Source organism: Leptidea sinapis, chromosome 9 (genome assembly GCF_905404315.1).
Source record: "Leptidea sinapis chromosome 9, ilLepSina1.1, whole genome shotgun sequence".
In the NCBI taxonomy this organism is placed as follows: Eukaryota; Metazoa; Arthropoda; class Insecta; order Lepidoptera; family Pieridae; genus Leptidea; species Leptidea sinapis.
The window spans coordinates 10882683-10901938 of NC_066273.1; the positions used below are offsets into that span (position 1 = coordinate 10882683).

Sequence of the window (19256 nt, forward strand, 5' to 3'; positions counted from 1 at the left end):
ATAACATATTAAGCTTTCAAGTTCTAAATCAGCGAATAATTAAATTCATTTTGCACATATTGTAGTTTGTGTTGGCGGAGTTCCAACGACACTTTATAGCAAATATGTTTACCTCGAGTTGAAGAGTCCGATATTATATAGCTACAATAAAATTCCTTACTATTGACTTAATAAACTGTTATAGATATATTTCCTATATAATCCTGTATACATTTGCGTATAATAAACTTTTTAACCGGAATATAATAAAATATATTCTAATCTAATATATAAAATTCTCGTGTCATGGTGTTAAACTTTTGAACTCCTCCGAAACGGCTTGTCCGATTCTCATGAAATTTTGAGTGCATATTCTGAGGTCTGAGAATCGGACAACATCTATTATTCATCTCCCTAAATGTTAAGGGTGATTTTTTTTTCAAATTTTTTTGTATTTTTTTTTTAATTTGATTTGATTGTGAGTCAGCATTAAAAAATACATACAACTTCAAATTTTCACCCATCCACGATCAACAGTTACTTTTGTATCGCGGTTTTAATATCGTCAATAAAACGTTTGCTGGGTCAGCTAGTTTCCTATATAATCCTGTTTACATTACCGTATTGTAAAAGTTGTTTACTGCAATCTACGCGTATATATAATCCTCCTGACCGCGCCACCAATTTTTACGTTTCCGTTGCCAAATGGCAAAAACGGAATCCTTATGGATTCGTCATGCCTGTCTGTCCGTCCATAAGGACGTAAGTCGCAGCCACTTTTTTCCGAAATTAAAGGAACTATACTGTTATAACTTGGTAAGTAGATGTATTTTATGAACCGCAAAAAATTCTCTTTGTTATACGAAAATATCCTAATATTATATAAATCGGATAATGAATGATAATGAACGAAGATAATGCATGAAATTTAAAATTTAAATTAATTCCCGCCTTTTCCACGATAGATGAAAATTATATAAATTAACAAAAATCTTATATTGCAAATTGAAAAATGGAATAATTTTATCAAATTAATGTATTGTCATCGGTACTCGATAAATCTACGAAGTTTGAACGAAATCTGACCATTTAAAGTGGGTCAAAATCGCGCCCAAATGAGTAGGTTACAAACAAATATACATACAGGTGAAGCTAATAAAAAGCATGTAAAAATAAATAATATTGTAGTAGATACTTACAAAGTTTACACAGAAAACATTACCTCCATCGAATCGACCTTGCTACTACGGGTCCGTGGATGACACCGAACGCATTCATCAAAATATATTTAACCTTGTAAGATTAGGGCTGTCTCTGTCCACTTATAAGAATATTTAAAATATTAATAAAAATTTATACAGTTATTATATTTATATACCTATCGTGATTTTTAAAATATTCAACAACTTATTTTTAAAGTGAAACTTTTATGACATGGTCTCAATTTTTTTCGCCTATCGCCTCTAATTATAATTATTGTAGTAGGGTTGAAGTTGTATTCAAGTCAGTTTGGTCGGGGGGTCTAAGGCGCCAGATTTAAACTCTGGTTCCTGAGAGGATTATTTTAAATAAGTTATAAGATTTTTTTAAATAAAACTTCATTACATGCGAGTTGGTAAGTCAGATTATTTTCCGAACGGAAGTAGGTACCGCTCGGCTAGTCTGTTTGCGCACCGCTATTTCAAAACAGAAATTAACTAAAAAAGGTTGTGAATATATTATATGATACATAATAAAATTCATTATAATAAACATATATTGACATTGCTGCTGATTTAATTTTAAATTTAATTTTAATTACAATTTTGACAAAATTCACATATTCAAATAGTATTATCACCATCAGTGGCTTTCGAGGCGGTTCTCAAGGAAATGGACGCGACTTAACTTCTTATGTCTGTGCCGCTCAGAATTTTTGGGTTCTTCAAGAATCCTGACTTATATATCTTGGACACAACGCTGCACAAACGTCTCGATACTTGAAGAGCTCAAGGTGAAAGAAAGGCTTTCATCTATAGTCAGAGCCCGTATCCTCAGATACTTCAGACATATCACGCGATGTGGAGAGCATGCCATAGAGAGACTTGTTGTTCAGGGAAGGGTCAATGACAGTAGGTCAAGAGGACGCTCCCCTATGCGCTGGACAGACCAGATCAAAGCCCTAACCAATACTCTCCTCAACACATGTGCCAGAGAAGCAACAGCCAGGGAAAACTGGCGTAGAATCATTAGTCGTTCGACGTGACCACAACTGCTCTGTGAAGAGTAATCCAACGAAGAAGAAAGAATCCTGAGCGGCACTGCACTGTAATGGACATGTCGCATCAACTGCCATAACCTGAACGTCCTGCTCACCTCGTCCCTTATTTTCATTTAAATAAAAGTGGAAACCGTGGAATATCCAATTCATGGAATAGACTTATAGAGGAAAATTTCTGGTCGTAGCAGATGTACGTTATTGAGCTTTATCTGGCGGCGTATGAGGTCATGGGCGGTAGTGATTATATGAAAGAGATAAAATGATACTTATATACATAATTAACCAACATCAATTAATTAATTTATTGATTGACTTATTTATTAAACTCGTTTAAAATTAATACTTTGAGTAGGAATATAAGACTCTGCAATACGTACTTTAGCCAACAAATTCGAAGCCAAAAACCTGACATGGGCTCAGTTGTTGATATGTTAGATTTATCTTTAATGTAAGTAGGTGTAAGTTGTTATGTTCAAATAGTATATGTTCATGTTTCATATCCTCCCGCCTCGTCTCCGCTCTCGCCTCCTCACGTCGCGCGTGCGACTCAAGCACATCTCACCTATAACTATGTATGTAGATACAAACCTACCTTGGCTGACACCGAAAATAACAACAACCGTAACTAGAATTAGATTAATTAATTAGGTTGTAAAAAAATACGCAATTGAAAAAAATACGCTCTAAAAAGCATATAAATATGCTTTTTAGAGCATATGATATCTATTGTTTTGAAATGGTTTTTGAAGTCGGTTGTTTTATTGTGAAAATTTATATCTTTTTTATTTTTAGTGAATCTGAAATACCTACATAAACTAATGATTTATATAAATATGTGTAGATCTAAGAGTAATGCAGCAATGGACATAGGCGCATTGCAATTTGATAACAGACGGTTAGAAATTCTACCACAGATCGCATCCATAGTCAAGTAAGTCGATAAGGAGTTCCATTGATCATCATATTCGACTAAGACAATTACTTGACCATAACGACATTACGGTAGGTGACTCAAATATTCGTACATTTCTCGCGCATACAGATACTTATAACACATTTAAGGTTTTTTTATGGTTTTCTCACGGATGCGATAGTCAGTTCTGGACCAAATTGCAATGGGACACGGAAAGCAGCAACATTCAAATAAAAAAAAATTAAATCGGTTCAATCAGTCGAAAGTTCTGCGGTAACAAACATAAAAAAACAAACCGATGAATTGAGAAGCTCCTCCGTTTTTGAAGTCGGTTCAAAAGTAAGAACTATTATGTTAGTGATCCCTAGCTCGTCGTAAGTACTCATACTTAAACCATTATTATTAAGTTAAAAATCAGTGTATCTACTAGTTATCTGGTATTGGCAACCCTGAATATCTTGCTGTCTGAGCTACGAAGATTTTACGTCAGACGTTCATAAAACATCGATCTCCTGAAGGGTTGTCACTTTGCATTGTTTACTACAAACCTAATTTGCACTCGTGTTTTCAACACAAAATGTACATTTATGTTTTATATAAGTATCTATTGATGAAATCTATAATTTTATGTGTCCGTTGGTCAAACGGTAGCACACCGAGCAACTGGAAGTAGTTGTATTTGAATATATCTATGTTCAATCGAGATATTTAAATATAATATACGCGAGTATTAAATATAGATGTCACACATTTAGTATTGAATATCAGATTGTCTTCTCCACATATTATGCATATAGTACCTAATTATAGTATTGTTGCAGTTTACAGAAATTGCGAAAAAATAAAAATTTTATTTACCAGTGCTCAGCTTCGATTATCAAAATAAAAAAACAGTTTTTTTATGCGTCGTCAATAGTTTTCGCTGGGCACATTTAAATGTTAGTTGCATAACTTTTCATATTATATTATAACTAAATGAAATGATTTGTAAACCGATGAAAATGTAAATCTTGATTTAAAAGAGTTGCAATGAGTTTCTTGCTACTTCTTCTCATTAGCTCAACCCTTTACGAAGTAGCAGTAGATTCAATAAGATTTTTTTTTATTGACATTCATGTGTCATTTCCGTAGGTCATGGACATGAATAAAGTGATTTTGATTTGATTTGATTAAATCTGGTCAAGATCGCCGGAGTAGGGTGGATGAGGGCAGCACAGGACCGATCATCATGGCGATCTTTGGGGGAGGCCTTTGTAATGGAAATGGATTACAAATTTGGTAAAGATCTTTTTTTTTAATTATCCACTGTCCATGTTACTTATTGGTAATACGTAGCTTTTTATTGGCGAAATTAGTTTAAGATAAGTATAGTTTTAAGTCCAAAAACTTTTATGCGACAACCCTAGCTAACTAATCAATCCAACCCCGAGTGCCAATAACACATTGAACTTGAAGGAAGCATCTCTTTGTTTTACAATCATTCCGATTCCTATTTTGTTATATTGCCAAATAAAACTTTTCCTATTTACGAAAATTGTGTTTTCCTTATACAATCCTGTTATTTTGTCGAACAAAAACGTGGATATCGGAACGAAAAGACAATACCATCAATTGAAATTCAAATATTTTTATTCAAAATAGGATGTGACTTCACTTATTAAAAGTCAAAAACTACCACCCATTCCAAAACGAATGTCTCAGACTTGAAAAGAATGGGCGCAAATGATTACAAAGTACAAAGTAATTGTACAATTAAACTTATTATTTAATAGCCTGAGGGCGGTCGCTCCATTCAATCTGTGGTACCTATCATTGAGATTAATTATTAAATATTGTTCATCAATTATTATAATCTACAAATCACTAAGTACACTGACCAAATTAAATGAATGCATGGGTAGAACAACTTATCCGAACTAAAAAAAAAAATTAAAAAGTACATAATTCACCTAAATAAATGAAATCTCTGATTAACGTGAGTGTAACACATTTAAATAAATGACTTCAGGATTGAAACGCTATTTATTTGGATAACCTGAAAGTCTCCTTGAAAACGTGCTCTGGAAAGGTCACGATACGTCGGGTTAACTGAAATCTAATGTAAAAACACAGTTACACACAACTAGTCTCCTAACTTAGGGCGCCCTAAGGGCGCGTGGGGAATGATGTTCAGGGAAATACGCCCTATGCATCAAATTTCTTCCGCTGGGCATGGATATGCTCAGCGGAAGGGGAAGTGGATGATTCCCATAAATGTCGTCTTCTTTTTTTTTGATAAAAATGTAGGAAGATAGATTAAAATTCAAATTTAAGAAGGTTAAGCTCAGGAGCATCGAAATTATTTGGGCGCGAAGTCGATTCCGGAGAGAGATCGCCGCCTCTAGCGGCCCTTGCGATCGAGCCTCGTGCACAGTTACAATTATCTACACGCGTGTTCAGTGTTCCCAACTCTCAAAAATTTTTCTCCCTAAAGCCCCGATCAAAAACCCCTAAAATCCCTAGAATTTCTAAAAATTCCCCCTAGATTTTTTTTATTATTTATAAAATAATAAATTAAATTTTTTTAAATAAATAATACATTAAAATAATAAAATATCATTAAACCAACAATAAATTTTAAGCAATCAATAAAAAATTTCATTCAGTAATATCATTTTTTTAAATTATTTATTTATCAATTAAATAAAGCTAAATTAGATTATCCTAGGGCCTATATTATTACTCCTTTATTTGCTTAGTTTGAAATAAAAAAAATATTGAAGTAATAAAAATCCCTAAAAATATAACACCCCTAGAAAAATCCCATCCCACATTTTTTTCCCCTAAATTTGGGGGGAAAACCCCTAAGTTGGGAACCGTGCGCGTGTTAATCCTGTAAGTAATCTAGTGGTGCGCTAGCGTTGGTACTGACAACTTGTCCCACGCCGCGGCGCGGTAGCCGATCAGAACTATGGATCCGTATCTTCTAATATATAAAATTCTCGTGTCGTGGTGTTATACATTGAACTCCTCCGAAACGGCTTGACCGATTCTCATGAAATTTTAAGTGCATATTGGGTAGGTCTGAGAATCGGACAACATCTATTTTTCATCCCCCTAAATTTTAAGGGTCCACACGACATTTTTTTAACATTTTTTTTTTAATTTTATTATGAGTCAACATTAAAAAATACATAAATACATCTTAGTCTCAAGGTGACGAGCGCAATTGTGGTGCCGCTTAGAATTTTTGAGTTTTTCAAGAATCCTGAGCGGCACTGCATTGTAATGGGCAGGGCGTACCAATTACCATCAGCTGAACGTCCTGCTCGTCTCGTCCCTTATTATTAAAAAAAAATACATACAACTTCAAATTTTCACCCATCTACGATCAACAGTTACTTTTGTATCGCGATTTTAATATCGGCAATACAACGTTTGCTGGGTCAGCTAGTTTTTTTTATATATTTTGAAATATATAATTTTTTTGTTTGAATTTTTTGCTTTTTTGTTTCAGCGCGCTGATCTCTGGGTCTTAAAAATTTTTTTAAATGATAGCCAGGTAGGTATGTTGCATAAGAATTAAACTCTTAGCTGTTCTCGAATTATGATTGTTGTGAAATATGTCGAAAGAAAAAGCGCAATGTTGTAATATTTTGTGATAGGTACGACGTAATTACAATTTTTTTCAAAATAATATCTCCCACGTACCATTATTTCACACACGTGAAACCGCTTAGTAAAAAAATACCCGATACTTCTATGTATAATTCCCGCGCGTTAAGAGAGGGAGACGGCGCCATCGTAGTGACATGATTGTGACGTCAGGCAGACACTTCAAAAATCACCAATCAAATGAATCGTTTGCAAACGCACAAGCGATGCTGCCGTGACACACCCGTTAATATGACAAGGTTCTATCCATCCAAGTTACGCTTTTACAACGGTTCGACTAGAGCTTGGGAGAGGACATAGGCTACATTTTATCCCGGTAATACAATGGTTCCCTCGGAATTTGTGAAAAACTTAAATGCACGTCGATCAGCTATAACTATACCAATAGTAGGTTTAGTTTGCCAGAGCAATCTTCCTCGAAATAAGATTCGTATAATATGTTGGGAACGGGAGCGAAAACGGGAACCGGAACTGGAATAGGGCATGAGATAATCTTCAATTATATACTTGCCTATTATTTTCAAAAAAACCTTTATCTATGCGGACAAAGTCGCGGGCATCAGCTATTATTACATAAAAATATCATCTTACGCTGTAAGAGAGTTTCCCGCCAAAATAACACAGAAACGAATCCCCAATATCAACCCCAACTTACAAGTCGGCCATTTATAAGCCCGCCCCTTAAGCTTATGGTTTTATTGCAACCGCCCCTTACACCCCGGAGCAATAAAGACAAACAAATAAACATTTAACAAACAATATATTGCCATCTCTCTCTCTAATACAACAATTGATAACGTCAGATGTCAATGAAATAAGAAATGGCGGCGTTATTAATGCGGAAGCATTTTTTTATGTTTAATCATTGTTATTTTATTTAAATTCAAATCAATAGTAAAACGAAATTAATTTATTATATAACTACTTACAAAATGATGTTAATACTAGTATTTCCTTTGATTAACGCGAGTGTTACACATTTAAATAAAACACTTTTAAATGATTAAAACGCGTGTAATTGTAACGGTTTTACATTAGATGTTTGCGTAAAAGTTACATTTTTATTTCAGATAATCAAAATAATAGTGAAGTATTTAGTTAACTAAAATAAAAATGTAACTTTTACGCAAACATCTACCCCCTTATTCACAATGGTCCGCTAACTTTAAACAGCCGCTAAGGAGTGTTTTTTCACATTCTGACTTAGGTCAATAGAAGAAAACAGAGTGAGAATTAGCAATGCTTTAGGTTAGCAGACTATTATGAATAAGGGGGCTAAAGTAAAACCATAACAATTACACGCGTTTTAACCCTTTAAAAGTGTTTTATTTAAAAAATGTTAATACTAGTTACTACGTAATAAGAGGCGTGACTGCCTAAGTAAAAATTTAAATTTAGTTTATTATGATACGTGCAATGAGATTTGACATAAGTTTTAAATAGTACTAACTACAGTATGGCGATTGGCGACGAAGTATAATCCGGGTAAGTTTGAAAGTGAACAATTGCTTGGATTTCAGCTATCTCCATTTTTTACAAGATTATAGCCGTCTTCTGTAAATTTATGAAGGACTGCACGTTTCATACAATCGAGTGAATCGCTTTTTTCTGATTCAATTGCTCCTCAATTCTTATTCGATCTCGCAGGAAATCTCCGACTATAACCCACTTCATTGCCTTCCGAGCTCCATGAGCTTTTTCAAAAGACTAACCCCCTTATTCATAATGGTCCGCTAACTTTAAACAGCCGCTAAGGAGTGTTTTTTCTCATTCTGACTTAGGTCAATAGAAGAAGACAGAGTGCGAATTAACAATGCTATAAGATAGCAGACTATTATCTTCATTTGCTCTATTTAAATTAAATAAAGTCAGTAAATGCCTTCTATTTCGTATTGACAACGGAGTGTATTGAACGCGTTATCTTAATACACGTTATACAATTTTTATCATATCTTACGCAGATATGTCCTGACCTATGTTTTAATTTGCAATGACATTGTAATACGATAGTAGATAAAGAATCATATTTGAAGTGAAGACTTCTTTAACCGCGTTGGGCACTTTTCGGTAGGGGAATATCTTATTCGAGTCACCGACATGCTCATGACTGGCTCACGCGATAAATAAATATTTAAAAGAATAAAATAAATATATAGTTACACACATTTTGGGTGGGTGAAATCTCTTGAGTTCGCGTGACCGAAATGTTTATAGCAGTGTACCTGTAGCTATACAGCTGACGTATTGTGCAAATCAAGTGAAATTGAATGGTTTTAGTGAAAATTTCAATGTGTATTGATGAAATAGTGTGAAATAAGTTTTAAAAAATAAATTGAATATTCTTTCCTAGGGTAAAAATTATTGACACATATTGTGAAAGTCACTCTTATACATCATTTATGTAAGTAAATAGTACACATTTTTTAAAACTAAATACCTGTTTTATGTTGGTTATTAGCACCTTTATAAAAAATAGAAAAATCATCTACCTTGACATTTAATAATATAGAGATATCTCCCACTAATAACGTTTTCATCGATTATTAAAAGAAACAAAATTAATGATTTATTAATGATAAACCTATTAACAGTGCATAAAAATGTTTTATCGTATCCTTTAAGCATCGACAAAATGTTTCTTTTAACTCTGATCGGCTTGTGACTTCGTTGCGGGTTGGGCGCGTACGGTCAACATGTTTTTATAGTAAAGCATGCGTTTAAATCAGCCGCGCAGTCTGTGGTCGCTGCAAATCACAGAGTAATAATTCAACTGGAGACGGCTTCGACGGACATTGATCACTTAAGGTTGATAATAATAATATTGACACACTTTTTACACAAATTATCTTGCCCCAAGTTAAGCATATATAGCCTATGTTATGGGTTACAAGACAATTATATATTTAATACAATATACTTACTTAAACATACATAAATACATTTGACAATCCATGACTCGGAAACAAACATTCACATTCATCATATAAATGCTTGCACCTACCGGGATTCGAACCCGGGACCTCTAGCTTAGTAGGTAGGATCGCTAACCACTCGGCTATACAGGTCGCCTTGATCGATCACACTTCCTTTACGCTTTTGACGTTTATCAGCTCATGAAGTTTCATATCAATTAATACTAAGTTGAAGGAACATATCTCTGTTATTTATTGTCAATAGTGAAATGCAATAAGTCAATAAATTTAAAATTTTTATATATATTTATTAAATTAAATTAAATAAAGGTTAAGATTATTTTATAACAGTTGCAATGACAGGACAATATTGTATATTCTATTAAAAAGAGCGCAAAAAAATGAGTGTCTTGCACCGTTTCTGTCTGCGAAGCGGTAGTAGTATGTATAATATATTAGAAATGACATCAAAAAGAATTCCAAAGGAATCAATTTTGAGAAATAAATGCATTTTTTGCCTCTTATTGAAACTTTTTGAACAGATACTACAGACAATACAAGTTATAAATCTGAAACATATAGATGCCACTCGCATTTAGTTATATTTTTTGTACGATAGGGGACCAATTTACACACGATTAGGCCTACACATAGAACAGGGGGTGAACTGAAAAGGTAGCGAAACTAAGCAGTGCATAATCTCTGCTTACTACTGGAGGAAATGATCAGGAACTAGCGAGTTATGAATAAAGTTGATAATTTTATAACGCGCATAAGACACGATAACAATAATTGAATTTTCTTTTTGATTTGCTTTTTTAGTGAAAAAATTGAGATTGTTTTTTGTTTTCTCACAAATTGGGTACCTTATGCTAACAGATAAATCTTAAGCCTTAAGTGTACGGATTTTTGAAGAACCCATTTCGTGTTTCGTTACGTCTCCTTGTTGTTTAATACTCTAAGAATCAGAACATTCCCAGCAAAATTGTTCCCATTAGTAGCCATACAGAATACTTTTATTTTCAAGTGGCAACAATGTTTGGGGACCTTTATGGCATAATATTAAGAGCCATCTTGACTTTTTTGCTTCTAATATGTATCTAAGTACCAATATGAAATTGCTTTACAACTTAAATTGATTCTTGAAGTGAAAACTTCTTTAGCGGCGTTGAGCACTTTTCTTTGGATGGGTATATAATGTTAAACACGCGTCAGAACACGTGGCTTGATCGAAAATTCGGCTATTTCAACTTAATGATCATACGGTCAAAATTAAAATCCAGTAAGACAGGTCCAATTTCGCGAAAGAGGTCACTCGTCGAATCCAACTCGGATGGGCAGCTTTCAGGAAGCTCCGTAAGGTCTTCTCGTCCCAAATACCACAGTGTCAGAAGACGAAGGTTTTCAACCAGTGTGTGTTGCCAGTGATGACTTACGGTACGCAGACGTGGTCGCTAACTGTGGGCCTTATGAGAAAGCTTATGGTCGCTCAGAGGGCAAAGGAGAGGGCTATGCTCGGAGTTTCCCTGCGAGGTCGAATCAGAAATGAGGAGATCCGTAGGAGAACCAAAGTTACCGATATGAAAAACGATGCGAAAATGAAGTGGCAGTGGGCAGGGCACATAGTTCGACAGACAGATCGCCATTGGGGCAGTAATGTCCTCGATTTGCGATCACGTACCGGAAGACGCAGTGTGCAGTTGTCTGCTGATGGACCGACGATCTGATCAAGTTCGCCGGAATACGCTGGATGAGATCAGCGTAGGAACGGATTCCTTTGGAAATCTTTGAGGCCTTTGTCCAGCAGTGGACGTCTTCCGGCTGATGATGGTCATACGACCATCGGACCTGTGGTTGAATCATTGTGATTGCGAAGCCGAAACAGGTCGAGGGATTGAATCTCAGCCGTGAAATATTTTAACAGATTAAAAGTTTTCACACGCAAGGAAGCTTTTTTCACAGCTTGGTTGTACGTGGAAGAAAGTTCCTTGAAAACCGCACTTTGGAGGAACGCCACATCCTAATGGTCGGGATGATATTCTAATTAGTGGCGTGTCATGCGAAGGTGAAGTACGGCTGCAGGAATCAGGTCACACAGCTCTTCGGAAAATTCCCAGTTTGAAGAGATTCTCGTTGACATCGATCAGTCAGACTCATCTCCATATAATATGTATTCCCAAAGCTCCTATGGCACATAAACTAAGGATGACCTTGTAACTAGTTCCCCTACCTCCATATCACAAGATTGATATACGGGACGTGTTTCAATTCACTAAAGCTTTCTTGTATCCAACATCCGTAGTTCACTGCTGTAAGATGCATTTTACAACGACATAATACCTAATATGTGTTCACTCTGTATAATATTTAATACTTTTGAAAATTCTACAATATAACATTTATTTAAACATGTTTTACAGAGAAATAAGGAGTGATGTTGTCATAGTTCGTTATTCATACAAAAACATATATAAATGAACAATGAAATGTGTGTACTATGTCTATGTGTGTCTGTTTCATTTTTGGTAAGTATTACAATATTCTCTCCGTTTCTGAATATGATAATTATTGTATAAGATTTCATTTGTAAGAAGAATTGTAGCAAACACATGACAGCGAAGTATTTTTATTACAACGAAAAATTTACAGTTGCCGCGCCGTTAGGACTTGGCATTTCGAGTTAAGTTGTTTGATCGTCCTAGAAAAATCTCACAAGGAAGATCATTCCACAGCTTGATTGAAAGGTTTTTTTTGTATAAGAGGGGGCAAACGGGCAAGAGGCTCACGGGATGGGGAGAGGTAAGGCAACCGCCCATGGAGATGGTAACCAACAGATGTCAAGAAATGCTTTGCCGAGCTTTAAGGTGGGAGTATGTTTTTTTTAAAGGCCCCTACCGGGTACCGCAGCCGGTAATTGATTCCACAAAGTGGCAGTGCGAGGCAAGAAATTTCTTGCAAAACGCGCGGTTGTGGAATGCCAGACGTCAACGTGACGCGGGAAGTTCCTTGAAAATCGCACTGTGTAGGACCGCCAACCATCCATATAGTGGCAATGATATGGTAATTTGTGGCTCCCGTGATAAATGTAGAAGACACACAATGAAGCGAAGTCTCTACGCAACGCCAAGCAATTTAGCCGTTCACGATGTAGCCATAACAAGCAGAAAACGAAAATAGCATTGGTTTTTATGTATCATGAACACGTAAATAGCTTTCAGTTCTCAAACCATTCTGAAGTATCTTTCCTCACATAATATAACGGCGACAGTTATTTAATAAAACAAACTACTTTATATAATATATGTTACACAGGTCCGAGTTCAAAGTAATTACATATAAAGTGTCACAATAGTCTTGTAATAGGCGTCAGTAACAAGACTCTAACCTTGTGACCTTTGACACTATGCATCTAGTGTTCATACTGATTAATCTATGTTGCCCTGGTACTATTATTTTATTTGAAACACATTCGTTGTTGTAATCTAGTCTGAGCACTGTCTATATAAGTATATTTATATATAAATGAATGTATGTTGACCTAAAACTCGAGAACCGTTAGCCCAATTGAAATGAAAACAAACATATAAAAGTCGACATGACCACTCCGACAAACATTTAACAGTTAGTGCTGGATAGATGGCAGTGATTTTATCTTTTGGACCATAGATCGAAATTATGTATTAAAAAAAGACAAAACCGAAAACATATGGCGCGCGAGGATCTAACCGGGGACTCCGTGGTTAACATTATTCACGCTTAACCAGTACGCGATATCAGATAGAATATCGTTTACTTCGTTATACATAACATGTTTTTTTTTTCACCTTAAATATTAGTGAAGTGTCATCGGCAAACAATACTACCTTATGTTTTTTTTAAATTGTTAGAAAGATCATTTATGTAGATAGGGAAGAGGAACGGTCCAAGAATAGACCCTTGTGGTACTCCCATACTGAGAGGAGTTGACTTATTGAATTCTATTGTTTAAATATGAAATCAGAAGATCGAGCGTAGTTCATTTTATGCCATAGTGTCATAGCTTCCTCAATATTCTGGTCCCTTGGAGACTGCTAACATCTCATCAAACAATGCACTTACAGCGATAAGGTTTAGTTTGTCAGTCAACACTATAAGTATAACGTTATCAGATAGCACATTACGTCGACAGATTTATCTATCCCTTATATCACACTATCAATCAAGCAAACGCATACTATATTGATGTCTTTTTGTTTGTGACTAATTTCCTAAACGGTTGGACGATTATGATGGAATGGCACAGGGTGCAAATCTATCTAGCTTCATCCGAGAGGTGAACAAACATAGCATGTTTTAAACATACAAAGACATAAGATGTTAAGTCTCATTTGCCCAGTAATACCAATAGCTACAGCGCCCTTCTGACCGAAACGTAACTGCTTCACGGCAGAAAAAAGCACCGTTGTAGGTAGTTCCCACAATCTAGCCAGCATCCTGTGCAAAGGAGCCTCTTACTGGTAATGCCATAGAAATAACTATATCAATACTAATAAATAGAGATTTTTTAATAGAGATTATTTCTTTCGGTCATACTGCAAAAACTACTGAACCGACCGGAATAATACTTATACCATAAGATGCAGCGTTTTTCCAAGAAGGTTTTGCTAAAAATCATATAGTTTATGGTCATATCTTATCCGGAATGTATATATTTTTGACCTAGAAATATCATCTATAATTTGACCAAAATTTTTTAGAAATTCATATATATTTGCCATACAAATAATTTGGTAGATTATATTTCATTATATATGTCAAAAAAACGTTTGCCCTGTCATATTTGTAGATAATTTAGACGCTAAAGATGCTATATGGTTTTGTAAGGAAAAGTATTGTATAAAAACTAGATCTCAAGTACAGTAATAAAATAACATTCATTACTCTTCTATACACTCTGTAATGCGCAACAATTGTTATAATTACTTCCTGTATTGTAAAGTGAATAGTTTATCATTACTTTATCTGCACAGAGATCATTAGTATCGGCCGCAGTGTCTAATGTTTTTAATCATTTTTACAAAATCTTTACATATAACGATACTTCCTACGATATTGCTAGTATGGCAACGTGTATAAATAATATCTGGACTACCGAGCCTTGCTCGGATTTTTAAGAATGTATAAAACTTGAACAAAAACCAAAAACTAATAGGACATCTGGATTCGAACCGGGGTCTTCTGCTTTCCGGATCATCCAATGTCCCATGAGAGTTAATATAAGTCTTGTATATAGTGGCGAAATTTACCTTTGTATTCTAATGTTATTTTAGCTGTAAAACACGGATAAAACTACATTTTTTAAAATTGATATGCAGCTAGATCAATTTCTCGCCCCCGAAACTACCTGTATAGGTACTAAATTTCATCAAAATCCTTCCGAAATTCAGATTACAAGAATTGCTCGTTTAAAGATAAGATAAAATAATTTTGATATTAAATTTATTTTACTATATATATTAAACTCGCATTTATCTATGAAAGTTGCTTTTAATTTTTTTATGACAGTAAGGGATAAGACGAGCAGGACGTTCAGCTAATGGTATTGGCGCCCTGCCCATTGCAGTGCCGCTCAGGATTCAGGAAAAAATTCTGAGCGGTAATACCCTTGCGCTCGTCACCTTGAGACAAAAGTAGTTAAGTCTCATTAATCCAGTACTTTAGTGAAATTACTGGATTAATGAGACTGACATGAGTAGCTAGTGAGCTATGGCGCCCTCCAGACCGAAACAAAATAATGCTCACACAATACTGCTTCGCGGCAGAAAAAGGCGCAGTTGTGGTACCCATAATCTAGCCGGCATCCTTTGCAAAGGAGCCTCCTATTGGTAAAACCTATCCTATCTCTTGCAATTCTAGTCTCAAAATTTTCCTGCTGTATCATCGCTCCATCTCTTATAAGCATATTAGTTGACAGAGCATGGTTGGGCGTCCTAGAAACTTCATTGCCTCGCAAGCTTTAGACCAACTTATGAAGAATTCTTTAATTTAAGACTCTTTGACATCTCATGCATTTCGTTTTTATTAATTCCCTTTTCAAACAGGCAAGAGGCAACAACATGTGTCAAGAGATGCGTTGCCGGCCTTTAAGGTGGGAGTATTATCTTTTCTTGAAGGTCCCTAAGTCGTATCGGTTTGGGAAAACAGTAGCCCTAGTAGTAGTGATTTATTCCACAAAGTGGCTGTGCGAGACAAGATATTTCTATTTCTAAGTCGTATTTTGTTCATACTTCATTCATATTTATTACATCGATTGAATTAGGCCTAAAATAAACAAGTTGATTTTGCCTATAGTTAGATGTAGGTACCTATAGTCTAAAATGATAATATAAAATATTTGTATGTTGAATTATTATTGTATTAATGATGTAAAAATCTGTTGATGAACCATTAAATAAATAAACAGAATTGCAAGCGGTGATCACTTAACATGAAGTGATTTGTAGACCTCTTTGCCTTCCTATTCCATAGAAAAGTAAAACCTATCAGTTCTATAGAGGAAAAAAAATAGGGTTGTATTGCATCTTAACTGTTCAATCATTTTTAAATCTATTCTTATACAGAGAAAAGATTTGATGTTTCTTCTTATGTTTGAAATGAATAAACGCATAAATTGTTAATTGTAGATTATATACATGTGAAAACATAGTTATTTTATTTTGAAAAATGCTATTAAATATTAAAAGGCATTTATGTTCTCAAAATTGATTCCTTTATAATTCTTTTTAATGTCATTTCTAGCGGTGGTACCGCTTCGGAAACAAACGGCGCTCTGAGAGAGAAAGCATTCTTTTTTTGCGCATTAAGAAAAGGAATTAAAAATTTGCCTTTAGTCATTAATTAGTGACGGTACATAAAATAGGCTTTAGTAATTAGAGTTATTTTAACAATTTCAGGAATGATATTATGACAATATGCAGTTTGTGCATTCGTTTTCAATGGATACCTTATTGATTTATTAAGTTGTAAGTTAATAATTTCAACAATTCGTGAAAATCTTAACTATTAAATAATCCTTTCACCTAATAATAATTCTTATTGGTATATAAACTTATAACGCCTACTACTCGCCTTGTTCAAAACAAATGTATTACTACAAAATGAATGACTTTCTTAATGATTTACCCCAGATTGGAAATGGAGCGACCGCCCTCAGACTATTAAATAATAAGTTTTATTGTACGTTATTACATTCTAACCATATTTTTAATGAAAAAAAAGAAACCAGCTGAGTTTCCTACGCCCGTTCATCTCAAGTCTGAGGCATACTTTTTCGAATGGGTGGTAATTTTTGACTTTCAATAAGTGATATCCTATTGAATAAAAATATTTGAATTTGAATAGGAATGGAAGATACCTATTATTGCTTTGATTGAAGAGAATTGAGGGGAGAAAAATCGTCTGTATAGTCGAATAGCTGACAAACTACAGGCGATTATCAATAAAACAAGTTCATTATTATTTTTCAGACGCTAAGCAGTAGATAATACTAAATTTGTTTGTAATCTATGCCAATATTTAAAATTGAAATGCTTTTTTGTTTGTTTGTTTGTTTGAACGCGTAAATCTCTTTAATTAGCAGTCACATACGAATAATTATTTTAATAATATTAGCATATTAAGTTGTCTAGAATTAGGCTAAGTATATCCTTAGTTAATAAATTGATTTACAGTCGGAAGCATCAGTGCTCCCGAACTGGTTTAACCGCGCGATGTTGTAACGGTTAATGACGCGTAAAAACATATGACTTTCAGAATATTGTAATTGAAGTAAGATACAGTATTCTTAGATAATTTATGAGTCTCTTGCTGTTAGATAACCGATAAAAACAGGCCAGGTCTAAATAGACATTAATTTTCATAGAGTCTAGATTCTAGACGTATAATTGATCTAATACTGAATTGCAAATTTTCTTGTAGTAGTATTAGGAGGCTGTTTATATTATATTTAAGGTCGTCACCATGCCCAACGGAAGACCAGCGCTGGTTTTTAAACTAGCAAATATGCTGGAGTTGGGACGACTTTGTGACATAGAAAATAATATTCCTCAGTTTTGTTTTATTGTACTATATCGTCACAAATAAACATTTTTTCTTTCTTTCTTTCTATTATGAGATTTGTTGACTTACCGGGCTGCTGTGGAGGGATGAGCGGCGGCATCGACGGCGGCGGCGGGATAGAATGTGGTGGCGGAGCGTATGGCGACACTCCCGGTGAGCCCGGAACTGAGTCCACTGAACTTCCCGACCCTAGCGACCTCGGGGGCGGCGGAATCACTGGGCTGCGAGGGGCTTTCACCACGGGAGGCTCGGGCCTGTCCAGCTCCACTCCCGGCGGAGGCAGGCCGTCGTGGGCCCGCGCGCGTGCCTCGTCCTGCGCCTGCGCACGTCGCAGGGCCGTCTGCATGGCCATCACTCGCTGCCTGTCCGCCGTGAGCCGGCACTTCTCGCAGGTGCAATACCGATACTTGCAGTACCGCTTGTGGCCTTTCAGCTCGATTTTGAGCCGGTGGTTGCGGCAACGGGCGCAGTTGGGCGGCGCGCGGGGTATGCCGGAGCTGGAGGCGCCGGGCTCTGAACGCTCCTCGCATTCGTCGGGGGAGCGGCGTCTCCAAGCGCCCACAGACACCATGGCTGACGTGCCGAGCGGAATTCGCGAGTGCAGCGTGTGGCGTGCAACGCGGAAGACACACGCAACGCGACTCGCGGTCACGATGCAACTGAGTGCCGCCTGCGACCTCCCCCCCCCTCCCCGCGGGCCGCGTGCACCACCGCCCGCCTCCCCTCGCCCCGCACCCGAGTGCATTTATTACTGTGCAGTTTGCACGTTGCAGTTGTTCAACTAAAAATAATTGAAATGTCGTTACAACAATGACGTCATTAAAGGTCTGCTAATACAGTTAAGTTCATATTATCATCTTAGTCTAATCAAGGAGATATTTAAGGGTGCTAGTATGATTTTTATACTTATACAAATAATATAATTTAAATTACCTCTCATATCAAGTTTGTTTTATTGTCGTTGGTAATTGTCAAACATCATGCTTTGGAATCGGAAAAAGTATGTAATACATTATATAACTACAGTTTTACTTTTATTAAACAAATTATAATATTTACTACTCCAAAATAGCCAAACCGATTTTTATCAAATAGCAAAATTTTTCGAAATATGTTGTGGATTTTTATTTATGATAAATTGCAACGCCAAAATATTTTATTTTTTGCTTGTCATTATGCATAGTCATGTAAATCAGGGTCTGTTGAGTTATTTTTGTATTTGATAAAAGTATAACTTATTTTAGGATAAGAAGGCATGCGCAAAATCAGAGGTTAAGAGATGCATTTCTGGTCTTTAAGGTAGTAGAAATATAGTATGTAGTAGGAATATAACAGTAGTAAATAGGTATATATTATGTAAGCATGCTCTAAGCTTGAAGGCGAGGTTCTGTGCCCTCCCCAAAATACGACGAGTGTCCCGAGCGAGAATGCTCTGGGAGGG

At 35.6% G+C, this 19256-nt stretch overlaps 1 protein-coding gene across 5 annotated transcripts in view; it reads right to left on the reverse strand.

Moving 5' to 3' along the window:
• LOC126966178 (protein doublesex) overlaps positions 1–18439 on the reverse strand; it is a 233394-nt gene extending 214955 nt beyond the window's left edge. For all 5 annotated transcript variants that reach the window (XR_007729675.1, XM_050810136.1, XM_050810140.1 and 2 more), the window contains exon 1: positions 17885–18439. Coding sequence is in view for 4 of the 5 variants with exons in the window: in XM_050810136.1 (XP_050666093.1) it covers positions 17885–18386 (502 nt within the window). In the remaining variant the exon portion in view is untranslated. The remainder of the gene's footprint in view (positions 1–17884) is intronic.
• Between the last annotated feature and the right edge of the window lie 817 nt (positions 18440–19256).